Genomic DNA, 27277 nt, shown 5'->3' on the forward strand with positions numbered 1-27277 from the left:
ATTTCTGAAGAAGGGTCTAGGCCCAAAACGTCAGCTTTCCTGCTCCTCTGATGCTGCTTGGCCTGCTGTGTTCATCCAGCTCTACACCTTCTTATCATTGTTTAGCTTTGTTTATTTTGTATGGCTCATTCTGAGTTGATCCTAATGTGGATCTGCACCTGCCATTCTCAATTCCCTGATGCACTTCAAGGGAAGGAGTTCAATAACTCCTTCCAACCATCTCGTCTAAATAGCTAGGAGATGAATGACTGAATAAATCAATGAAGTTAATTATGTGGGATTGCTCTTTGTAATTCTGCCCAATCTTACTTGAAAATCACAACTCAGCAATCTTGGTCATGTATGTACCTCTTGTGATTTCAATGGAAAGGGTTAATTTTGTTACAATTAGTCCATCTACATGAACCACTCACTGCACTCTGAGGACCAGGGATTGTGAGCTATAAGCATTAGTACAGATAATTAAACCTGATGAGTTCCTGCTGATTGAAGCTTTTGAAACATTTGGACTTAAATAAACATTAGATTGCAGGAAGTTATTCAGAAAGGGTGATAACTGATAAAGTGAGAAGTACCAGAAAGAGAGTGACTGACTGTCTCCCCGTACTGCAAAGCAAAGGCTGAATGTCAATGCTCCAGCCCAGTTCAAATAAACAAAGAATTACTTCATGTGACTCCAACATGTTCAACCTTTCTGCTAAATGCTGCAAGTCTACCACGTTTCAATGAAAGTTAATATTAAATTTGGATTTCAGATTACTCAGAGACAGACTGGACAAATGGTTTACATTTTCATCTCTTACAGAATAGCCTTAGTGAAACATCATGGCTCTGATGAAGAGTCATCTAGACTCAAAATATTAGCTTGCTCTCGCTCCATGGATGCCGCCTGATCCACTGTGATTTCTAGCATTTTTTGTTTTCAGTACAGATTCCAGTATCTGCAATAATTTGCTCCTCTTTAATCAACCTGTCCAGACATATTAGGACACACACCTGGAGCAGCTGGTACTCGAAACCCAGGTGTTCGAACATCATGACAGCCCTGAGTCTTAGAAAATTCTGTCCTACAGGACTGTAATTCTCTTTACTGGAATCAGGGTAGGAAAGAAAATGAAAATCACGTCCAGAGTTCTTTTATTAATCAGTGATCAGTCCAAGCCTCATTGTTAATTTACCTTCAGATCATTTCCTGATTTCTTTTTTTATTCATCCTTCTGACCTGTCTGTTAGGCAGAAGTTGTCACTGGATTTTTTTCCAATTTTCATGTCTGCAATACCATTTCAAAATAACAAAACAAAATTCAGCAACCAAAATCAAATAATACAACTTGGAGACAAGTACAAACCAAAAATCCAAAACTCACTGTGTAGGACCATCAGTCTCCTAAAAGATACTTTTCAGTTTAATGTTAAAGTGTGGGCTCCTCTGTCAGTTCTACCTCTGAAAACATGAAGTTCACAGAATTACATGAGCTGGTCCATCAAACCTGCCATCTACCTCAAGATAGCTGGAGCATCATGACTAAATACTTGGCAATATGCTCCCCATCCAACTTCTGCCTACAGCCAGATGATTTCCTGCAAGAGGTAAAGAAAATGTTCAGCCAAATGGGAAATAAGTATATATTCTGTAAAACCCACCTCTGCTACCCATAGCCATTCACAACCAGTCTCAGAAGGTGATGTTGACCAAGTATTAACTGACAGTTAAAAGAGCGCTTCATAATCCAATCCATGAGCCCAGTCAAGAATTTAAACTCGAGAATCCTGAAATCATACAGACAATGGGCGTTCACCACAGGAGTAGGCAATATTTCACAGGCTCAACTCATGTTGGAAAAGAGTTACCAACCATTGGGACCCATCCTTCTCATTGCACAGTTTAAGGCCACGTCCCATGTGGTTAAACCAATTTCACAAAAAGCACCCTGCTGGCTTTTTAATTAACTTAGAGACCTTGATGAATATATAATCATTAGGGGATAAAGCACAAATATAAACAATCAATTTTTATTCATTTTCTTCCCTCAGTTTTTATATTCCATTGGGCATTATAGGTTGCACATCTAGATTTCTGTACAGTGTCCATATTTCTCATTGTGTGGAAATAATTGGCCAAGCTTCTAACATGCACACGAGCAGTAAAGGAAAGAAGGATGTAGTAGGTTGAAAATGTCATGAATTCTAGGCAGCAGTACCACTGCTTTTGGCACATTTCCATTTCTGCCTTCATTACCACAGGAGATCAGAGAGGAACAGACTCGGAAAGTAAAGAACTTATAAGCAAGAGGATATTAAATTGCTTCAACAAAGTGGGAAGACAGTAGAGACTGAAGATGATGGGATTTCAACATATTTCGTGCAAACATAAAGCAAATGGGTGAAAAGGCAAAGATATTTTTGAAGTTGTTTCCAGAGGATAAAGACAAATGATTGTAAACGTCAGATAATGAAATAAAGACAGTATGAGGCCACCAAAAATATGGGTTCAGAGGAAAGTTAATTGCAGGTTGGCCATTATGTTGTTTTCTTGTTGACCTATATACTATTTTATGTATCACCATTCCTTCGCTGTTGTTGGATCAAAATCCTGGAAGACGTTTCCTCACGGTATTGTATGCATTACTAAACTACATGGACTGTGATGATTCAAGAAGTTGACTCACCACCTTCTTCTGAGGGCATCTTGGGATGGGCAACTAGTTCTAGTCTAGCTAGTGGTGCATACATCTTATAAAGGGATAAAAAAAATTATTTGAGTTAACGTTTTGGGTCCGTTGACCCTTCCTCAGAACTGAGGAACTGGGGTTCTGAGGAAGGGTCACTGGACCCGAAACGTTAACTCTGTTTTCTCCTTCACAGATGCTGTCAGACAAGCTGAGCCCCAGCAACTTTGTTTTTGCTCCTGATTTACAGCATCCGTGGTTCTTTTGGTTTTTATGTAAAAAATTATTCGAGTTGTGGCAGCCATGTTTTGTAACAGAGAGAATATGGAATCCAGAGCTCAATTTAGGATTGAAGAGATTATTGAGGACAGAGACAGTCCAGTTTTGACGTTGAATAGTGTCAAAGGACAGTGCTATACTCCAAGGTGAGGAATTTGACGGGAGCTGGAAATGATGTCGTATGTCTTCTCAATGTCAAATTGGAGGAATTTGCACCTAAATGTCTAACAACAGTGAAGCAGTCAAGGGATCTGAGAAATGTAAAGATACCGGACAAAGGAGGAAAGGATGAATTCTGACAGTTTTCCGATGTGATGGTTTTGGGTGGACTAGAAATTTTTTTTTGGCTGTTCAGGGAAATGAGGCTTCACTGGATGGACCAGCATTTCTTGCCCCTCCCTATTTGCCCTGGAGAAGGTAGTGATGAGCTGCCTACTTGAACTGCTGCAGTATTTGTGGTATAAGTACTTGGAGCACAGATTATCAGAACTATTGCTGGAAGATTCTCAGGGTGCACAGCCTTTGCAGTATTCATTGTGTACAGCGTTTCTTGATATTGTGTGGAGTGAATTGAATTGGATGAAGACTGCTATCTGTGATACTGGGAGAAGACTGCTTTCTGTGATATTGGGAACTTCATTGGCACTTCTGGCTGCAAACACTTCAACCTTGCTTATGTCACTGATGTGCTGGGCACCCCCGTTATTGAGGATGGAGATATTTGTGGAGCTACGTCCTGCTGTGAGCCTTCATGTGGTATGAAGTCAATATTGAGGACTCGCAGGGCAAGTCTCTCCCCACTTTGATACCACCATGGGACGTGGGTCTGTCCTGTCAGTGGGATGGATGTAACCAGAGATGTTGCCTGGCACATTAGCTTAAGATATAATTGCCTGAATATGAAAGTGTTAGGCTGTTGGTTGACTTGTTTGTGGAACAGCTCTCCCAATTTTCAGCTCCCACAGATTCCCGTAGGTTGGTGGTGTAGACTTTGCACTGTCACCAAGGCTGTGTTTACCTAGGTCAATGCCAGATGTTCAGTCCAGTTTGATTCCTTTCTTAATGCTTTGTAACAGTTTCATATAAATGAGAGGCTTGCAAAGACAGTTAAAAGCCAACAATATTGCTGTGGATCTGGAGTCACATTTATGTCAGACCAGGTAAGAATGGCAGATTTCCTTCCCTCAAGAACGTTACAGAATCAGATTTTTATATTGTTGCCATTAGATTAGCATTTTTAATTCCATATTTTTTTGAAATCAAAATTCGCCATCTTGGGATTTGAACACATCCCCAGAACATTATACTGGGCCTTTGGATTACTAGTCCAATGATGTTACCACAGTGCCCATACCTCCCTGTACCCTAGTTGTACACGGATACCTAAGAAAGAAAAACAAGTGTGGGTCTGTTGACTGGGCTAACAATGGAGGACAGGCATTATAGAGTCATAGAATCATGCAGCATGGAAACAGACCCTTCAGTCTAACTCGGCCATGCCAATCAAATATCCTAAACTGATCCAGTCCCATTTGCCAGCATTTGGCCCATATCCCTCTAAACGCTACTGATTCATGTACTCATCCAGGTGCCTTTAAATGTTGTAATTCTACCAGCCTCCACCACTTCCTCTGGCAGCTCGTTCCATACACGCACACACCTCTGCATGAAAACAACACCCCTCAGGCCCTTTCTTAATCTTTCACCTCTCACCTTAAACCTATGTCCTCTGGTTTTAGACTCCTCCACCCTCAGAATAAGACCTTGGCTGTTCACCCTATCCATGCCCTTCATGATTTGATAAACCTCTATAAGATCACCCCTCAGTCTCTAACACTCCAGGGAAAAAAGACCCAACCCATTCAGCCTCTCCCTCCAACTCAAACCCCGGCAACATCCCTCTCAAGTTTAAAAGATCTTTCCCATAGAAGGGCAACCAGAATTATACACAGTATTCCCAAAGTATTCCAGTAGTTGCCTCAGCAATATCCTGTATATCCACAACATGACATCCTAACTCCTATATTCAATGTTATGACCAACGAAGGCAAGTGTACCAAATGCCTTCTTCACCACCCCATCTACCTGCAACTCCTGTTCAGGAGCTACGCACCTGCACTCCTAAGTCTCTTTGTTTGGCAACACACCCCAGGTCCCTACCATTAACTGTATAAGTCCTGCCCTGGTTTGCCTTACCAAAATGCAACAACTCACATTTATCTAAATTAAACTCCGTCTGCCACTCCTCGGCTCATTGACCCATCTGATCAAGGTCCCATTGTACTCTGAGATAATCTTCTTCACCGTCTATTACAACACCTATTTTGGTGTCATCTGCAAACTTACTAACAATACCTCCTTTATTCACATCTGAATAATTTATATAAATGACAAAAAGCAATGGATTAGCACTGATCTTTGAGGCACACCTTAGTCACAGACTTCCAGTCTTCAAAACAACCCTGCATCACCACCCTCTGTCTCCTACCTTTAAGTCATTGAACACAATTAAATATGTCAAAGGAGGGAGAATGAAGCACAGTCACCATTATAGAACCTGGCTCTGATTTTGGTTAGGGTTGTTTTTTGTGTTGTGGAGGGTAAAAACCCTAAGTGTACTGATTCATGGATAGTTGTGGAAATGATAGATGGGATTGTGGAATTGATGACTTATTCAAAGACTTGGAGAGGAAATTGAAATGGAGCAGTAGTTTTCAAGGGCAAAGTGATTGAGGGTGGCTCTTTTGTGGTGAGTGTAACAATATTTATGAAAGCGAGGGTTGCATGACCTGAGAAAAAGAGAATCATTTGCAAGTCAGCTAGCTGTAACAAAATGGTGTGTAACACATTGCGAAGTTTAATGACAGCTGACCTGTACATGATTATGTGGTCTGTTCACTGATCGTTACAATTGGCTGGATTGCTTAAGCTTGTTGGTGAAGCAAGTGAGGCAGGTGACTGACTGTGTGCAGTTAGGGATGGGTGTATGGGTCTAGAAGACCTGGGACTCCTAATAAAGACACAAGCACATTGAAATTTCTTTAACACATCTTTGAACATTATAAAAGGTACATAAACCAGAGAGGAGGCCATACTAGACTTGGTATTAGGGAATGAGCCAGGACAGGCGATCAATGTTTTAGTAGGACAGCATTTTGGGCTTAATGACCATAACTCCATAAGATTTCAAGTAGTCATGGACAAGGATAGGAGTGGCCCTTGGGTGTTTAATTGGGCAAGGGCCAATTACATCCAAATTAGATAGGAACTGAGGAACGTGGATTGGGAGCAGTTATTTGAGGACAAATCTACCATTGGCATATGGGAGGCTTTTAAAGATCAGTTGATTAAAGTGCAGGATATACATGTCCCTGCAAAACTGAAGGATGGGATTGGCAGGATCCAGGAATTATGGATTAACAAGGGAATTTGTAAACGTAGTCAAAAGGAAAAAGGAAGCGTATGATAGGCCAAGGCAGCTACAAAATTATGAAGCCCCTGAGGAGTATAAAGAAATTAGGAAGGAACTTAAACACAGAATTACGAAGGCTAAAATGGGCCATGAAATGTCTTTAGCAAACAGGGTCAAGGAGAATCCCAAGGCTTTTTATGCATATATTAGAAGAAAGAGGACAGCAAGGGAAAGAGTAGGACCACTCAAGGCCAAAGGAGGCTAGTTATGTGTGGAGCCACAGGAAGTGGGAGAGATCCTTAATAAGTGCTTTCTCCTGTATAAATACCAATACAAAGACATGACTGATGAGTGTGTGAATACTCTATAGAATGTCAATATATTGAAGTAGGAAGTTTTGGGTATCTTAAATTGCATTAAGGTAGACAAGTCCCCAGGACCAGATGGGATCTATACCAGGTTGCTGTGAGAGGCAAGGGAAGAAATAGCTGGGACATTAGCAGATACCTTCACATTCTCCTTGACCACAGGCGAGGTTCCAGAGGATTGGAAATTGGCCAATGTTGTTCCCTTGTTTAAGAAAGGAAGCAGGGATAATCCAGGAAATTATAGGCCGGTGAGTCTGACAGCTGTGGTGGGGAAGCTCTTGGAGAAGATACTGAGGGACAGGATATGTGCACATTTGGAAGAAAGCGGACTAGTTCGCGACAGGCAGCATGGTTTCATACAGGGAAGGTCATGTCTCACTAACCTGATCAAATGTTTTGAAGAGGTGACAAAGATAATTGATGAGGGAAGAGCTGTGGGTGTAGTTTATCTGGACTTTGGTAAGGCATTTGATAAAAGTTCCACATGGCAGATTGGTACAAAAACTAAAATCGCAAGGGTTTTGGGGTAGGCTGGCTAGATGGATGCAAAACTGGCTTGGTCATTAGAAGACAGAGGGTAGCGGTGGAAGGGTGTTTTTCAGAATGGAAACCAGTAACTAGTGGTGTTCCACAGGGATCAGTCTTAGGTCCTCTGTTGTTTGTAGTGTATATAAATGATCTGGAAGAAAATGTGGGCTGTCTGATTAGTAAGTTTGTAGATGATATGAAGATTGGTGGAATTGCTGATAGTGCCGACGATTGTGAAAGGATACAACAGGATATAGATAGATTGGCGACTTAGGCACAGAATTGGCAGACAGAGTTTAATCCAGACAAATGCGAGGTGATGCATTTTGGAGAATCAAATTTAGATGTGAATTATACTGTAAATGGCAGAACCCTTAGGAACATTCACATACAGATGGATCTGGTTGTGCAGGTCCACAGTTCCCTAAAAGTGACAACACAGGTGGCCAAAATGATTAAGAAGGCATATGGCATGCTTGCCTTCATGGGGTGCAAGAGTTGGCAAACCAAGTTGCAGCTATATAAAACGCTTGTTAGGCTGTATTTGGAGTATTGCGTGCAGTTTTGGTCACCACACTACCAAAAGGACATGGAAGCTTTGGAGAGAGTGCAGAGAAGGTTCACCAGGATGTTGCCTGGTCTCAAGGGCATTGACTATGAGGAAAGGTTAAAAAGACTAGGATTGTTTTCACTGGAAGGATGGTGGCTGAGAAGAGACCTGATAGAGCTCTACAAAATTATGAGAGGCATAGATAGGGTGGATAGTCATAGACTTTTTCCGAGGGTTGAAGTTTCAATTTCAAAGGGACACAGGTTCAAGGTGAGAGGGCAAAAGTTTAAGGGAGATGTGCAAGGAAAGTTTTTCACGCAGAGAGTGGCAGGAGCCTGGAATGCACTGCCAGAGGAGATGGCGGAAGCAAGCACGTTGGCGACATTTGAGAGGCATCTTGGATGGTTTCATGAATAGGGAGGGAATAGAGGGATACAGACCGAATAAGGGCAGGAGGTTTGTTTTTTAGTTTAGTTAGGGCATGATGATTAGCACAGGCTTGGAGGGCCGAAGGCCTGTTCCTGTGTCGTACTTCTCTTTTGTTCTTCTGTTCTTTTGTTTGGATTTAGAGCTAGCCATCTTTGCAATGCTGTAAGATAAATCAGATAAATAAAAATACAGATCCTCAAACAAAAGATAACATATAACAATGAGGAGCTGTAACAACTGCAAAGTGAGGATATGCATTTTGATTGTGCACATTCTTCCAGGGACCAATCTCAATAAGTCAATTGTCAGGTATATTTGCATCAAGGGACTGGACAAATAAATTGAAGACATTCAACTCCAACCGTGGCAATTAGTGAATTTAATTTCTACTAATTGAGTAAATCTGGAATTTAGAGTTTATATGAGTAACAGTGACCATGAAGCTTACTAGATTTTCTTAAAAATCTATCTGCTTTACCAATGTCCTTTAGAGAAGGAAGTCTGCTGTCCATAGAGCCATAGAAATGATGCAGCATAGAAGGGGCCTATTCAGCCCATCTTGCCTATGCTAACCCAAAGACACCCAGATGCCCTTTCTAAGCCCATCTTTCAGCAGAAGGTCCATAGCCCTGAACCTTACAGCACTTAAGCTGCAGATCTAGATACTTTTAAAAATAGTTTAGGGTCTCTTCTTCCATTACCACCTCAGGCAGTGAATTCCAGACACCCGCCACCCTCTATGTGGTTCCTCACATCGCCTCTAATCCCGCTGTCACTTAGTTTGAACTTATGACTCCTGGGTTTTTGAACACTCTACCAAGGGAAACAGTTTCCTTCTGTCTATCTCTACCTGTAACAATTTTGCATACCTCAATCATCTTATCCCTCAGTTTTCTCTGTTCCAAAGAAAACAACCCCAACCAGTGGTTAGCACTACTGCCTCACAGTGCTACAGTTTCGGGTTCGATTCCAGCCTTGGGCAACTCTCTGTGTAGAGTTTGCACATTCTCCCTATGCCTGGGTGGGTTTCCTCCAGGTACTCCAGTTTCCTCTCACAGTCCAAAGATGTGCAGCTTAGGTGGTGGATGGCCATGCTAAATTGCCCATAGTGCCCGGGGATGCACAGGCTAGATGGATTAGCCATTGGAAATGCAGGTCTATAGGGATGGGGTTGGGCCTGGTTGGAATGCTCTTCAGAGGACTGGTGTAGACTTGATGGGCCAAATGACTTGCCTCTACACTTACCTACCCATTTCACCAACTCATCTGTATCATTTTGCAGCTCACAGCTAAACTCTACATTATCCACTGCATAGCCAATATTTGTGTTGTCTACAAATTTTCCAATTATGCCTCCCTGTTAAAGTCCAAATTGTTAATATATAAAACAAATAACAGGGGTCCCAACACTGAGCCCTGCGGAACATCACCTGAAACAGCTTTTCATTTGCAAGGGCAGCCAACAACCATTAATTACCCTTTGTTTCCTGTTACTAAACGAACTTTGGATCCAATTCGACACATTACCAGTTCACCTGCACACCCGCCAATGTGGTCTATTGCATCTGCTGTCCCCGATGTGGCCTCCGCTACATTGGTGAGACCAAGCAGAGTCTCGGAGACCGATTTGTAGAGCACCTGTGCTCTGTTCGCGACAAACGACAATACCTTCCGGTCATGAACCATTTCAACTCCCCTTCCCACTCCCTGGGCAACATGTCCATCCTGTGGACATCCTGTAGTGTCACAATAACAACACCCAGAAACTGAAGGAGCAGCACCTCATATTCCACCTTGGGAGCCTATAACCCAATGGTCTCAATGTGGACTTTACCAGTTTCATAATCTCCCCACCCCCGGCCTCATCCCATGATCAACCCTCCCTGTCGTCTCCGCCTCCTTGGCCTGACACAACCTGTCCATCTTCTCTCCCATCTATCCACTCCTCCCACCTCACTGTCCAATCCCCACCACTCCCTACCTGCACTCACCTATCACCATCCCACCTACCTTCCACAGCCCCACCCCTCCTCTCTCTATTTATTTCAGAGCTCCCTTCCCCCTCCCCCATTTCTGAAGAAGGGTCCCAGCCGAAACATCAACTTTCCTGCTCCTCTGATGCTGCCTGGCCTGCTGTGTTCCTCCAGATCTACACTGTGTTAATCCTGTACACAATTTGCTTTTACTTTTTTGACCAATGGCATGTCCATCCCTTAACAAAGCTGTACCGACTATCCCTGACTAGTCTATGCCTTTCTAAGTGATAGTTTATCGGATCTCTCAGGATTGATTCTTACAATTTGCCCACCACTGAAATAAAACTAACTGGCCTATAAATGTTTGACATTTCCTTTGTACCCTTTTTTAAACAACGGAACCAGAATTGCATTCCTCCTGTCCTCCATCACCTCACCTATGTTCAGTGAAGATTGGAAAATAATCCTCAGAGCTGTCCTTATTTAACAAGCCATTTGGCATCATCACTTTTTCAAAGGCAGTTAGTGGTGGGAAATAAATGCTGAACTTGCCGGTGACAATTTATCCCATTATTGAATAAATAAAAGTAGAGAACCAAGGATAGAACAGAAGAAAGTGTAGCAGAAGTAGAGAATCTGCCGCTTAAGAAAACACAATGTAAAATATGAAACAAACAGCATTTATTCAAACTCTCAATTAGGTTACCCTCACCAGTGAATAAGTAAACTTGTCTGTATTAGTAAATTAATTGGTAATTTATACCTGTTTGCTACACCACAAATGTAATAGAGTGGTGCACTGAAAACACAAATCATAGGGACATATGAACAGGAGTTTGCCATTCATCCCATCAAGCCTCGTCCACCATTCAATAAGATGATGACTGACCTGTGGCCTAACTCTATATACCTGTCCCTGGCCCATATTCCTTAACAGTAACATATCTATCTCAGATTTAAAACTAACAACTGATGCAGCAACCACTGCCATTTGTGGAAAAAAAAAATCATTTGACATAAGGACATAGATTATCAGAACAGCAAGCGTAACAACTTGCATTTACGTAGTGCCTTTAATAGATTAAAACATCTCATGGTACTTCATAGGAACAATTATGAGACAAAATTTGGCATTCAGTCACAAAGTAAATGTTAAGACAGGTTCTGAAAATTTTGGGCAAAGCGGCAAGTTTGAAGAATTCCCTTAAAAGAGAGAGGGAGACAGAAGGTAAATTCACAGTTTAAGGCCTTGGTAGCTGAAGGCAGTACCAATAATGGAGGAGCAATGAAGATCAGAGATGCACAAGACACCAAATTGGGGATTGCAGAGATCTTGGACGGCTGCACATCTGAAGAAGATTATAGTGAAGGGAAGGGGTAGGCCGAGACTGTGATACAATTTGAAAACAACTATGAGAACTTTTAAATCAACGCATTGTAGAATCAAGGATCAGTGCAGCTCAGTAAGCACAGGTGGATGATCCATGTTTTGGAGGAGATCACCATCAGCTTAGTAACCAATCTGATTACAATTTGGCATAAGATCAGTGTGGTTAAATCCTGGAATAATTTTATTGTACTTTCAGGAATCTACATCAGTCCGGTGATTATTTGATCCTGTTAATCGTGTAGAGACGTATGTTTTTTATCAAATGTATGAAAGATCAAAGAGAGTGGTGCAAACATAATTATAAACTGATCCTATCCTACAGCCATTTGATTAATGTCTATATATAGGATTATCATTATCCTGTTGCCGAATTCATTGTAAATTTAATTTCCTGATTGCTAATCTTCTAAGCTTGCAACCATCAGCTGTGATTGCATATTGTAAGAAAGGACATTGTGAAAACTTATAATGCAGAGTTATTTAATGTAGAATTACATCTAGGCCCAGGGTGCAGGCATTATTGAATTGTAGCATAAATGTCTCATATAAAATTTAGCTGTCTTCAATTAGCTAGTGCAGTTATTTGTTGGGCAGCTAATACAGCTAATACATTGTTCAGTCCTTTTGGTCATGTCAAGATCGTATTAAAGGAACTAGTAGTTATATCAAAATAGCTGATCACAAACTGATCAAATTGGTGATTCAGTAAAGGGCATCAAATGCTGACCTTGTGAGTAATGTTCAAATACCATGAAAGTATTAAATATATTCCTGGAAGTACTCTCAAGTAACATACCTACTTTTGATCCAAGTGGACATCTTGTCTTTGATCATTGCTCTGAACTGAGTTTGCTGGTTTATGAACTACAATAAAGATGCTACTGTTTCTGCATTGATAAAGGAAATATTGACATTGATGACCTCTCCTGAAAGGTATACAGTAACTCTTACTAGCAGTGCATGTGTGTTTCATTGGCTGAAGATTGCTTTATCTTCCATGGTCAGAAACTCAGTGCAAGAGCCTATCCAGGTTCACAAATTAAAACCATTTGAGCAAGATTCTGGAAGGAATCTACTGTGCAGAGAACCAGATTCTAATTGTAGAGGGAATAAGTCTGATCACAGTTCATAAAGCTTCATTATGTTACCACATGACAATATTTCTCACATTTCATGATCACAAACAGGAAACTAATAAAATGATGAGACCAAAAAACATGTAAAGTCTTGACATCAATTTGGATAATATTTCAAATTATTTTCAATACTTTTAAATTAGGTATCACATGACAGAATGCATGGCTAGAAACCATGGAATGAGGTGGGAAACGTTCAAGGAAATGTAGCTGCAGTCCACTAGCAATGGATTTGCAGTACTAACTTGAGGTTTATTCATAGCTGTTGAACATTCAGAAGAATCAAATAATGCCAAATGTGAGCAGACTTTCCTCTGATTTAATCTATTGGGCGAATGCTTATAAAACAGAATGCACCAGTGACTACGTTTCATTTTGTTTGCAAGCCAGTTTTAATGACAGCGAGCAATCTGGACAATAGTGAACCTCAGTGTTAATCAAATTCAGTCAGTTATTTTGGATGGTAGACAAAACTGAAATTCATTTTCTGACAGTGCCCCGAAGTGGGAGTACAGGCCATGGCAAGAACCTGCAAGTGGAATCTCCTAACACTGGGAGGAGTTTGTGCTGAAGCGGCTCCCTGGTTTTGGCTGACCAGGGGTTTCTTCCACTCTTCTATCTATTACAATCATATTGGAATACTTTGCAGGATGATAATTAATCATTTAGGCCACATCATGAATGTGCCTTCTGTGTCCATCAAGTCCTGGAGTGGGAATTGAACCCACAACTTCTCGCTCAGATGCAGGGAAACTAGATTGCAAGATTTTCCTCAAAACCGAAATTACTTGATTGCAAATAGTAAACTTTAACCAAAGGGAGTCTAACCTCCTTGAAAAAAACATTCATCAGAATTGTAAAAACTACTTGATTCCAGTCTGGTGGCCACGGGAGCTTGATGATTCTTGCATAGAATATTATTACATACACCTGAACGAAGTCATGACCAGTACACAGTTTTAAATATTGACTCTTCTATGAAGAATGATTCACTATTTCCAAGTATAGCAGAGTAAATAGAAACTGCATTACCAGTGTGGATTTACAACTTAGGCAGGTTCACTAATATTGGCAAGCATAAATTTATAAACCAAATACATTAAAAAAAATCGAACTTTGCCTGGAACCAGATCCAAACAAGCCATGTGGTTTGACACTTCTCTGTCGACAGTGCAATTCTTGAAGCTTCAATCTGGAATGAATCTACTCTGAGAATGGACACAGATTTTGCTCACAATCTTTTGCACTGCTTTTGATTGCCTTCTTCTCCAGTCAAGAAAGATATTGATTCTCACCCCCTCCACAAAACAATCATTTGCCTACAATCAATGTAGTTTTGGAGGACTATCTTTTTTTGCTCCAGGAAGCCTGTTTCACCAACCTTCAGCCTGCAGATCCAAGCAGGACCCAGATCAGACTTAGGACTAGAATGACACCAAGAACTACAGTTGCTGAAAGTCTGAAATGAAAACTGAAATCACAAGAGAAACTCAGCACATCTGACAGCATCTGGGGAAAGAAAGTAGAGTCAATGATTCAGCTTCAGTTCTGATTGAAGGGTCGCTGAACCCAAAACGTTGACTTTACTTTCTCCACAGATGCTGTCAGACTTGTTCAGTTTCTCCAGCAATTTCTGTTCTTATTTCAGACCTTGGACTAGAAAAGTCAGAGTTCTTTTATTCTTGGCACAGTCCCTTTGTTGAGCCCTCAGTTTCCGGGGATTCTCAACTTTATGTGGCAAGAACCAGAGGCAGAACTGGAACTGGTTACAGTGGGCAAGTCAGTGGACAATCCAGCCAGCAATGAGGGCCAAGTTGACTAGTTTTTAATGAGGCACCCCCACAAAAATCTTTTGATCCCAGCTGTGCAACAGTTAATCACCATTCTGATTTGAATTTGAAGTTAAAATTATTAGTAAAATTGCAAATTGTTTTGACTAAACTTTTACAATACGTTTTTGTAAATACATGTGACTGATGTGATAACTTGAAAACCTTGTTTAGTATACGGCGTAATGAAAAATTGATAAGCAGGGAGAATTACAAGGCATTTATTTGTCATTACAAATATACTTCACGATTTTTGCTTTCCCTATCTTTCTACCTTCCCAGTTGATTTACTCTCTTTAGCTTTCTCCTGTTATTTTGCTTTAGTAAAATTTGATTTAACAGCAGTTTTGGTGTATTTGATATCAGTAGTGGGACCATTTTCAAACAGTAAACAAAGCCATGGTATTGATCATTTGGCATCTAACAGCCTTTATATGATTTTTCTCCTGGCAATATAGCAGATTCAAATTATTACTTTGCCTTTGTTCTGACGAGGCAAATACATGTCTGTTTTCACCCAGTACAATTTGTAATTGATATTATTGAATATTGAAGATAATATTGAATACTATCTTTCTTATGAAGGTCATTACAAATGTAAAGGAAGTTGAGGACAATAGTGAAGCCTTTTTATTTGAACTAGAAATAAAAACAAATGGTATTCCTGATGTGCTGAATGTCTATGAGAACTGATATGTCATGTATTTTTTATGAATACTGCAACGTAAAATACCCTTTGATAGATTACAGTTGACATCATGATATTACTACTGCAAGAATTAAAACTCTTGCTATTTCTGAGCTGTCTGGATTATAAACAACATTTTACTGTTATTAAGAGAACTTGTTTACTCATGAAATATTTTCGCTGTTACTATATATCTATACAATATTATGAAACGTACATAAAAATTGCCTTAACTTACCCTAAAGGTAATAAAGTGCGTTGAGCTAAAAGATAGTGTCAATTTGTATTTTTTGTTTTTGCTCTTTTTGTAGGTTAAATTTTACATAGCATGCACAGATTGTTTAACATTTTTAAGTGTAAATTGTGCAAAACCTGCAATAAAGGCACAGACTGTAGTCACCAATTTACACTCTTCATGAATCAGCTCACCTTTCTCAAATAAAACAGAAGCAAAAAGACATCAAGGTCAGGAAATCCAAAACATAGCAGAATAAGTTGGAAACATTCAGCATCTTCAGTGCAGGAGAGAGTTAACATTCAAGTAAGGGGCCAGTTAACTCCGTCAGCTAAGTGTGTGGTCCAATACAATGTCTACGGCCTGAGTTCAACGCCCACACTGGCTGAGGTAGTTTGGGACCTACCTCCTTGCCTTGTCCATTGGTAATATCATGATACAATTAGTAACTCTCTGTGGCCTGCAACAAAAGGCAAAACAAAAAACCACCCCGTGACAACAATTCGCTGCCAAACAACTTAGGCATCTTGAATCCTCCTTGCCCGGCAGATCATGTGAAATCATCTACGAAAGTGAAGGCAGCAGAATGCATCCTCTCCAAACTAGATTTCAACTTTTTAAACACTTAAACTTCTGATCAAATAGTTTTCTAATGAAACCTATTGATAGCTGGAGAAGTTTGCTGTAGTGAAAGATATGCCTAACTTGAGACCATGCAATAGTTGACCATAGTATACACGTATCTAATATATTCTTCAGTAGCTTGTAAACAATCTTAACATAAAATTTGAAGGTGTAGAAAGTGGTTAAGGGCTGATTTTGGCTGATGTTTATGAGGCATTAGGGTTAAGGTGAATCCAGAATATTATTTTGAGGTCAGTGGAAAAAAGAATATTAGATTAATTTAGAGAGATTGACATAAGAATTTTTTATGCCAAGAATGAAGAACTTTTGAAGAGGTAACAATGGCAAAAAGGGTGGGAGAGATTCAGAATGTCTTTTGAAATATGAGGTGAAGATGAGAGAAACTATTCTCGTTCTTTATGTCTTTCGTGTACTTGACTCAAATAACTATGGCTATTACGTTGACATGATATTACCAGATGGTACTGCTTTTAGAAGATCCTGTCATTGTCATTTGTACTTCTGTTAATATTGTTGAGTTGTCAATTCCAATAACCTAAGTTGTCATTGTAACTGTGTAAGGATATTTGTTTCATGTGTAAAACTGGCTTTCTTTGTTTTCTTAGTTCCTTCATCTGGACCAACAAATGTTTCGTCTCTTGCTCTTAATTCAAATAGTATCCTCGTCAGATGGAATGAGGTTCCACAACAAGATCGCAATGGGCTCATCCTTGGTTATAAGGCAAGTTAATTGCTTGATAAAAGTGCAAAAAAGTGAAGCATATTGATTCTCCTTTGAAACAACAAAAAAAATTGTATATTTAATTCAGTGACATTTCAGTTATGTCCAGGTTGAATTAAAGGAGTCAAAGAGACAGAGATCTCAAAAAATGTTGGAGACTAGGTGACTCATGGCAATGTAATGCTGTCTTATTTTCAACTCTGAATTTAAATTGTTTTCCAAATTAGATAGAATTGAAACACCTTTTCTTCACTGAGGAACATAAATATTATATATCTTCCAAAAATTAGATCTTGTACTCAATGAAGGTTGTGGACTAGTGTAACGAACTCTTTTTATCTGTGTAGACTTCAATCAGTGAAACTGTGGTAATGGTGTATTTTCAAACTGATAACTGATGGACCACACACAGGGTATTACAAGGTTCAGTTGTAGTTGGGCCTTAATTTTAGCAAGCTGCCAGGGCCTGTTATACCTCCAGACCAGCTCAATAGTCTGCTATATCCACTTTTGGGTGCCTGACTTGTCAGCCAGAAAATTGGGCGAAGTTTCATAAAATGGAAAGAAAAACAAGAAAATCACCAGCTTCCAGCAGCCCTCAGGAGTGCTATGGAGCCAATAGATGTATTCATGCTCCTGGCACCACATCAAGTTTTAAAACTTATTCGGTGTCACCCTCTTGCTAGGCCATTTCTAGCATACCTGAGCAAGGCAAGCCCAAAACTTGCTTCACTCCGAGCAATTCAGCCTCAGAAATGTCTTCAATTAGGAGTTAGGTTCTACAGTGGAAGAGACATCTGTCATCCATGATGCCTGAAAATCCTCTGAGACCAATGTAACATTAGATGTTTCTCAAGCATCCTCAGGCGAGTGGGCATAACCTTGCGAAATTGAACATTATTGCCCATTCAGAAAATGTGCACAACCAATAACTAGTTTCTACCTCTAGTGGTCTTCAGTGAACTCCATAACCAGACCAAATCCCGTTCTTAAACAAAAACAGAACATGCTGGTGAATGCATTCAGTTCCGACAAAGGATCTCTGGACTCAGGGCGTAGCCTCAGATTTTCTCTTCATGGATGTTGCTGGACCTGTGGAGTTTCTACAACACTTCCTGTTTTTGCTTTATATCTCCAGTATCCACCATTCTTTGTTTTATTTCAATCCAGTCTTTATTGGCACCAGTTTACTGGAGTGGTTGGCAAGTATATTTGGAGACACTACAACCATAGTTCAAAATTAGGGACCGCAGTTAAGTAGGGTTAAGTCAAGTCTGCATGTGTCCTCCTGCTACCGACTGTAAAATGCATTCTGCTGTTATTAGGTACAATACCGTGATATTGTTTGATTTTTCTTTTCCAAAATGATCTCATCCTGAAATGCACTAAAATCCTCAAGGGCGCTATTACTTACTTTATCAATGGTCAACCATTAAGTATTTCTTCTGCTTACAGTGTTGCTGACCAATTCTTTCAACATTCCTTCTGCTTTTTTTCTCTGTTTGATTGAAGGTCTTGTACAAGGAAAAAGACTTGGATACTCCTATGCAGATCCAGACCATTGAAAGCAACACCACGCACACTGTACAACTTACTAAGTTAGGGAAGTATGTGTTGTATGAGATCCAAGTCCTTGCTTTTACCAGAATTGGAGATGGAATATCAAGCTTCCCACCCATTCTTGAGAGAACTCTGGATGATGGTTGGTATTTTTTTCAGTGATAAATCAGAATTAATCAGTGGTCTCAAGCCTCATTTTATTTTTTTTTTATTTTATTGGATGAGTAAGAAACAAGTATTCCAAGGTTTTGATTGCTGCTACCTTACCTCCTAGACCTTAAAGTATAAATTTACAATCCAAGTCATGAGGCAATATGAAACTTTTGTTTACTATGCCACTAGTATTCACAGCTGGTGCACAAATGATGACAGCATAAGTTGTCAACAAGATTCATATTAATGTTACTTTACAAATTTGATGAATTGAAAGCAATTGCTCATGTGCTCTCTGTTGAGAAACTTCCAGTGAAAGTCATCTAAAAAGAGCCAACATTGATTTTAAAGCCAATAAAAGCACTTGGTGGAGCAATTATAATCACATTAAATTACAACTAACTGGAGATCTAGCAATTAAAGATAATGTCACAATGATATCTGGATCCAAAACCAATTTGCTTTTAAAGTGGAGAGATATAAAAAAAAGTTACTTGAAAGTAGTTTAATCCTTTCACTGCTGTCCTAAGTGCTTCTTTCGCATTACATTAAATTGTGACCTTTCAGTTAAACATGTTGTTCAAAGAAATGTTAATTTCACTTCAGGATATGTTAAAGTTATACAAAGCCACATTTTCCCTTAATTTGCGTGTTGAGAACCATGCCTGAAATGGGTTGATGATGTTGATGTTGACAGTGATGTTGATTTTAACATCTGAAATGAAGGTTTAAGCTGAAGTTTTCATTGTATTTCATTGGCCAGACTTATCTTTACTGTCTTATATTTGCATTTGGTACACAAATAAGGCAGCTAATACATCCAGTGGGTAGCTGAACTACAAGCACAGAACGTCCAGATTTAATCATGATCTGTTCCAGGTTCAGTGATTTTAATCTGGACAGCAGTGAGGGACTAGAGTGTGTCTCACTGCCTCTGGACAACATGGGGTTTTTAGTTAGGGTTTCAATTCTTAATCATGTTCCACTGAATCCTCCTCATGTTACAGAATTGGACTGGACTAGTGATACCATTCACCTTCATCCCTTATTGTCAATTAACACATGTTGGTATGATAATGATTAAAGTATCAGACATGTCTGGTGCCAAATGGAACCTCATTTGGCCAAGAGTCAGTGTGTTCAAGAGAGGAAGGTAGGAAAGGGAGGAAAATAGCAAGAGAAAAAAGCTCAGCAAGGCGGTAACTCAAAAACGAAATTCAAGGACAGCATCATGTACAAATGGTACACAGTTCAGCAATGAAAGCTCCAGAATTATTTCAGCTGTCGTGTGTAAAGATTAAGCTGCATAAGTAGCTTGTTTTCATTCTCTGTTTTTTTAGTGCCTGGACCTCCTGTAGGAATCCTGTTTCCAGAAGTTCGAACAACATCTGTGCGTCTAGTCTGGCAGCCTCCTGTAGAACCCAATGGGATCATTCTCGGTGGGTGACTTGGGAACTTCTAAAGCCTGGAATAAACATGACAGAAAATAATTACACTAACCTTTCTTGTTATAGAAGTAGAGTAGAGCAAGGAAACAAAAACTTGTTGAAAATACTCAGCACGTTAGGCGGTATTTTTTGGAGAGAGTTAATGATTCAGGTTGACAAAAGGTTATTATCCTGAAATATTAACTCTGTTTCTCTCTCCACAGATTCAGCTTGCTGGCTGAGTATTTTTGACAAGTTTAATTTCAAATTTCTACACTCCACCATGTTTTGTTAGGATAAAATAATGAAGCTAATGGCAAAGCCATTTTCACAAATCCTTGGGTGTCCTGAAGTATTCAACACAGTTCTGGAAAAGCGGTAAATATCATAACCTCGAGCCACGCAAAGTAACATGATAACAAAACTTTTGTTTTAAATCAGTTTTTTTGTGAATGAAGAGCGGCAATATGTCACAAGATGTGAATATGTCACAAGATGTGATATGAAGCTGAGATGTGTTTTGTAAGGTTTTGAAGAAATGCCTGAAAATGTTTGAAGTTGTTCTCCTATAAAGAGATTAATAGGCAATGTGTACTATAAACAAAGTGTAATCTATCCTGGCGGTTATATAGCCATAGAGTCATATAGCATGGAAACACACCCTTCAATCCGATTCAACCTTACTGACCACATGACCCAAACGAATCTAGTCCCACTTGCTCGCGTTTGACCCATATCCTTCTAAACCTTTCTTATTCATGTACCTGTCCAAATGTCTTTTAAATTTGTAACTGTACCTTCATCTACCACTTCCTCTGGCAGCTTGTTCCACATACGACCCACCCTCTGTGTGAAAATGTTGCCCCTCAGGTCCTTTTTAAATCTTTCTCGTCATCTTAATCAATGCGCCCTAGTTTTGAACTCCCCCACCCAGCTGTGAAATAATATTAAAAATAGAGAAAATTATACCATGTTAACTCAAATTGAAGACATACTTATGTATGTGTATCAATAGCTTTCAAATGCTGAATGTCTCTCAGCCTCACTGAGTGTGTTGGCACATTTTCAGGGACATTTCCAGAATTATCAGCTATTCCAAGAAAATTAGTGTGGCTATTGCTAGATTTATTTCCAACAAGATACATGATGCGCATTTTAAGTCAACAAATACCAAAAAATGCAGAAAACATGACTCCTCAAAGAGAAATTTAAACTGGATTGGGAAACAAAATTTATGGTAGCAGTTGAATATCTGTTGTGTGCCCCATCTGATATTCAATGGAATTGAATGTCCAGAAATGTATATAAGGAACAGCAGTATCTGTTTTACAGTAAAACATAAGACAACTGTTCTTGCCAAATTTTGGACTCCAGAGAGAGAAAAATCCCTCAATTTTCTTACAGACTTCAATTTGTAAAGCAAGAAACCATGTGTATAATTTTGAAAGATTGTGTAGTGTTCACAAACTACATTTCACAAAACTTGACATTTAGTGTTTTATATCCTCAGCTTACCAGATAACATATCGGCTAAACACCAGCAACACAAACACTGCCACAGTGGATGTGTTGAACCCAAGTACCCGACAATATACAGCAACTGGGCTAAAACCAGAATGCAGTTATGTCTTCCGCATTACAGCTCAGACGCGCAAGGGGTGGGGTGAAGCAGCAGAAGCATTGGTGGTAACAACAGAAAAGAGAGGTAAGTAGGAACAGTATAAATAATGTAATTTCTATTGCATTAGAACAATTTTCTATACATTTATCCAGAATTCATTCGTCCCCTGAAGACTATATTTTCTAGAGTAGGTTTGAGTCCTTGAAGTGTGTCCAAACTGTTGACATACTGAAGGACTTAAATAAAGAAATAGAAGCAATGAAATGTTGTGACTTCTATAAATATCAGTTTATTGCTGGAATCTGTGACTAAAGGTTTCAGCTGAAGTCAATTTGACTCAGAAAACAATACTGCCTCTTTCCTTAGTGCAGGGCTTCCCAAAATGGAGGGTTGGGATCTAAATGGAGTTGCAAGCTGAAATTTTGGAGTCTCACATTCCTAGGCATTAAAGGCTGTCAGGGAGCTCTGATTGTGCTATGATAGCTGCGATCCCATTTTAACAGACAGGATGCCACTTTCCCAGGCTGCCCATTTAGCCTCTTCTCACAGTCATCCCTCATACCCACTCTCAGAGAGAATGCCAAAGAATTTTCAAGCTTCACATGGCGGGATGCGGTGGTGGGGGTGGGGGGCTGCAGTGGTTAACAGTGGGGGAAAGCACTTCCATACAGAGCTTGACCAGTTCTTGATTCCCTGTAACTTGGGTATGCATTGTCCTTTCAAGAGGAATGAATACGCTTTGTAACTGCTCCACTTGAAAAAAACAAGGCACTGACAGACGAAATATGTCAGCATTTCACACAGAAAAGCCTCCATGTCCAAAATGATTTTAAGTTCCTGAATGAAAGGTAGACGGCATGAAATGAGAGAATGAAACAAGGTTAAAAGCCTTCAATTCTTGCAGTATGTGTATAATTTTGGAAGCTTGTATAGTGTTCACAAACTGCATTTCACATAATTTCACATTTAGTCTTTTATATCCTCAGCTTATCAAATAACATATCAACTAAACACTAGCAGCATAAACACTGCCACAGTGGATGTGTTGAAACCAAGTACCCGAAAATTACACATAACTATTTAATCACCTCCCCAAGGGACGATTTCATTGTTTTAATTTCATTAACTTTTGTAAAATTTGTGAAGTAACATTTTTCATGCAGTGAGTTGATATGGTATAGCACTTTGTACTAACGTGTACATTTTTAATCAGTAAGGGAATCAAGGGGTATCGGAAAAAGGCAGGAAAGTGGAGTTGAGGATTGTCAGACTGGGCATGATCTCTTTGAATGGTGGAGCAGACTTTATGGGCTGATTGGCCTACTTCTGCTCCTACATCTTATCGCCTTATTTGGTAGAAACAGATTCAGTAGAGCCTTACAAAATCAAATTGAATTCAATATATAGTTGAAAAGGAGAAAAATGTAGGGCTATAGGGAAAGAATAAGGGAGTGAAGCTAATTATAAACCTTGTTCAAAGAGCCAATACTGACATGAAGGGGATGGTGACATAAGGATGGCAAGATTCAGGAACCCTGGATGACAAAGAGATATTGAAAGGCTAATCAAAATGAAATAGGAAGCATACGTAAGGTTAAAGAAACTGAAATCAATCAAGGCCCTTGAGTTTAAAGGAAGCAGTAAAGAACTTAAGCAAAAAATTAGGAAGGTTATAAGGGGCCATGAAATATCCTTGATAAATAGGATAAAACCAAGGCATTTTGTATATAGATTAGGAGCAAGAGGGTAGCTAGGGAAAGGATAGGCCCACTCAAGGACAAAGGAGGGAATTTATGCACGAAGCCAGGAGAAGTGGGTGAGGTCCTTAATGCGTACTTTGCAATGGTATTCACCAAGGAGAGGGAGATGGATGGTGGTAAGGTTAGAGAGGGGTATGTTGATATTCTGGGGCATGTCAGTATTGAGAAGAAGGTGGTGTTGGGTGAGTTGAAAAACATTAAGGCAGATAAGTCCCCAGGCCAGATGGGATTTATTCCAGGATACTAAGGGAGGCAAGGGAGGAGATTGCTGAAGCATTGATAGAGATTGATGCGTCCTCTTTAGCCACACATGAGATCCCAGTAGCCTGGAGAATAGCCAACGTTGTTTCTTTGTTTAAGAAAGACAACAGGGATCATCCAGGAAATTATAGGCTGGTGAGCCGAACCTTAGTGGTCGAGAAACTATTGGAGAAGATTCTTAGAGGTTTACTCACGTTTGGAGAAGAATGGACTCATTAGGGTTAGTCAACGTGGCTTTATGTTGGGGGAGGTCTTGTCTTACAAAGAAGGTGGGATAGTGGATGTTGTTTACATGGATGTGAGAGAGTTCCTCATGGCAGGCTGGTCCAGAAGATTAAGTCACATGGGATCCATGGTGAGTGGCAAGTTGAAGACAAAACTGGCTTGGCTATTGAAGACAGAGGATAGTTGTGGGAAGGTGTTTTTCTGACTGGGGGTCTGTGACCGGTAGTGTCCCGCAAAGATCAGTGCTGGGAGCTCTGTTACTTTTAAAATATGTAAATAATTGTGGATGAAAATGTAGGTAGTCTGATTAACAAGTTTGCAGTCTACACAAAAATTGGTTGAGTTCTGGACAGTGAACAAAGTTGTCAACAGATTTGGCAGGATATAGACCAGTTGGAAATTTGACGGGGAAATGGCAGATGGTGTTTAATCCAGACAAGTGTGAGGTGATGCATCTTGGTTGGTCAAATGCAACAAGAAAGTTTGTAATACATTGCCGGACCCTTAGGAATGTTGATATTCAGAGGGATTCTAGGGTGCAAATCCTGACAGTGACAACATAAGTGGATAAGGCAGTAAAGAAGGTGTACAGCATGCTTGCCTTCATCAGTCAGGACATTGAATATAAATTTTGCAGCTGAATGAGGCCTTAGTTAGGCTACTAACTAAGGAGTATTATGTGTAGTTCTTGTTGTCACACTATAGGAAGGAAATGGAGACTTTGAAGACGGTGTAGAAGAGGTTTACCAAGATGTTGCCTGGATTGGAGTGTACTAAGTATAACATGAGTTTGGACAAACTTGGATTGCTTTCGCTAGAGGATCGAGGCTGAGGAACAACTTGATTGAAGGATATAAAGTTATGAGAGGCATGGATAGGGTGGATAGTTGGAATCTTTTTCCAGGGTGAAAAAGTCAAATTCTAGGGGGCATAGGTTTAAGATGAAATGCAAAAAGTTGAAAGGAGATGTGCAATGAAAGTTTTTTTTTCCACAGAGAGTTGTAGGTGCCTGGAATGCGCTGCCGGAGTGGTGATAGAAGCAGATACAATAGCAATGTTAGGAGGCTTTAGGAAAACACATGAACAGGTAGGGAATAGAGCAATACGGACCATATTCACGCAGATGGGATTAGTTTAGAATTGCACCATAGTAGGCATAGACATGATGGGCTGAAGGGCCTATTCTTGTGCTGTTCTGTGTTCAAATTGTCGGAAAATCAGCCTGTTCTCTAAACATTTTTGTTCTAATCTCAGTTCGTCCACAGCCTCCCAGCAAACCTGTCATACAACAGCAAGATGTGCAGTCACGCAATGTGCTGTTGTCCTGGGAACCGGGTAGTGACGGACTGTCTCCAGTTAGGTACTACACAATCCAAACTCTAGAGCTACCGAATGGAAACTGGTCACTCCACTCAGCTTCTGTGAGCCACGAATCTACGACTTATCTTGTAGACAAGTAAGTGCTAGTGTTTTTAAAGGATAGCCATGATTTCAAGAGAGTATTATTAAAATGGTTGTGAAAGATTTGAAGTTAAAAACATGCCAAGCAAATTTAAAAATGGAGGGAACTGGCCAAGTTGGTTAATCTGGAAAATGATGCCACCTTTGTATTAGTTGCAAATTGAGTTGTACTTGGGCAAAACTTAGGACCATGACAACTTGAGTTTTCCATAAGAACTTTGTGAACCCGACTCAGACAATTTAATTTCATTCCATTACATTCAGTGCTATTTCAATATTTGCTGATCTGGTGTTTTGAGCTTTGTGCTGTTGATGTGTCTGCAATGAGAGGTGGACTACAATCAATTACTATACCTGAGGACATTAATTTATATATGGTATTAAAAGGAGACAGGTTTCAGTCAATAGGTGACTATCCTCATGATAATCTCCATTAACTATCAACAAAGGCAAAACTGTTCGAAAACAGTTAAACCATGACAGGTAGTTTACATGATGATATAAAGTACAGAGATGCAGGTATGTTCCTGATACACATCTTGATGGACTTTGAGGGGAACAAAGAGAATTATTTAAGGTGTAACTTGGCATGATTTCCCAATTTTTACTGTACCTCTTGTGGAGAGATCCAGAATATAAAAAAAAACAAATATCAAGAGTCATCTTGCCATTTGGAGGATCAGAGGATCAAGTGGTGAGCTGGAGTCACCAGGAGACTGATGTGATTTTCACATCAGAAATTGTCACTGCCTAGTTTCTATCCATTGCGTGGGAAAATGGGAAATTGGATATCAGTTAAGAAGTGAAATAATGTAATAATGAGATGTTAATGCATGCTAAAACATGCAAATAGACCTCTTGATGCTCACTAGTGAGAGCACCTTGTCTCACTGTTCAGCACTCGGTTAGACAATAGGGCTGTTTTCTTTTGACATTGGGAACTTCACTGTTGATCTCAAGAGATTCTCCCAACTTTCTTTTGGAAAATTCAGCCCTTGTTCCTTAAAAACACTACTTCAAACAACAAGTTTGCATTCAGAATGCGTCCACTGCATTTTAAATGTCATATTTTCTAAGCAGCATTTTTTTATTTGGCTAATGGAAAATCGGTAATTTTCTGCTGGCTTATTTAACCTTGATAACATTCCCTATCTACAAATCAGGTGGCAGGGCTTTACAGTCAATTGCCATGTAATAGAAAATGTCCTTAACAATTAGCCTCCACCTGACTTCATAATGTGCCAATTCAGGATGTTTCTTCCCAGTGATTACCAGAGGACTAACCGTGATGTAGTGGTAGTGTCACTGGACTCGTATTCCAGAAACCCAGGCTAATGCTGTGGGGATGTCAGCAACTGTTAGAATTGAAAGTCAATTAATGAATCTGGAATCTAATGTGCAAGTAATTTTGACCATGATAACTACCATTGATTGTTATATGAATGCATCTGGCTCACTAGAGTCCTTTATGGAAGGATATCAGCCATTCTCACCCAATTTGGCCTACATGTGATTCCACCTATATCAATATGGCTGACCCTTAAAGTGCCAAGCAAACCACTTATCTCAAGTACTGTTAGACATGGCAACAAACACTTGCCTTGCCAGTGGCACCCAAATCCAAATGAAAGCAAAAGATGTAACCTTAAGTAAAAGATCACGTTAAGCACTGCTTCTTTTTTGTGGTTGTGCTCCTGACCTCAAATCACTCATGACTGTAGCCATGAAAGGTCGGCTGCTATGGTTAATGATAACTTTTTTTTAATTTAATAACTTCTTGATATACCTCCATGATGAGATACCAAGATTTGCAGATGCTGGATTTAGTAACTCAGTGCAAATCTGGGCATGGAGTTTTATCAAGACAATACAGTGTGGAGCTGGAGGAACACAGCAGGCCAGGCAGCATCAGAGGAGCAGGAAAGCTGACGTTTCGGGTCGGGACCCTTCTTCA

General features: G+C 39.8%; 1 protein-coding gene across 1 annotated transcript in view; it reads left to right on the top strand.

Moving 5' to 3' along the window:
* The window catches only part of sdk2b (sidekick cell adhesion molecule 2b), a 428005-nt gene that overhangs the window by 236163 nt on the left and 164565 nt on the right, over positions 1 to 27277 (top strand). Inside the window, exons 26-30 of the mRNA XM_048611111.1 lie at positions 16740 to 16855; positions 18368 to 18557; positions 19909 to 20007; positions 21506 to 21700; positions 25117 to 25318. Of these exons, the coding sequence (XP_048467068.1) occupies positions 16740 to 16855; positions 18368 to 18557; positions 19909 to 20007; positions 21506 to 21700; positions 25117 to 25318 (802 nt within the window). The remainder of the gene's footprint in view (positions 1 to 16739; positions 16856 to 18367; positions 18558 to 19908; positions 20008 to 21505; positions 21701 to 25116; positions 25319 to 27277) is intronic.

This window comes from Rhincodon typus, chromosome 23 (genome assembly GCF_021869965.1).
Source record: "Rhincodon typus isolate 14 chromosome 23, sRhiTyp1.1, whole genome shotgun sequence".
Lineage (NCBI taxonomy): Eukaryota > Metazoa > Chordata > Chondrichthyes > Orectolobiformes > Rhincodontidae > Rhincodon > Rhincodon typus.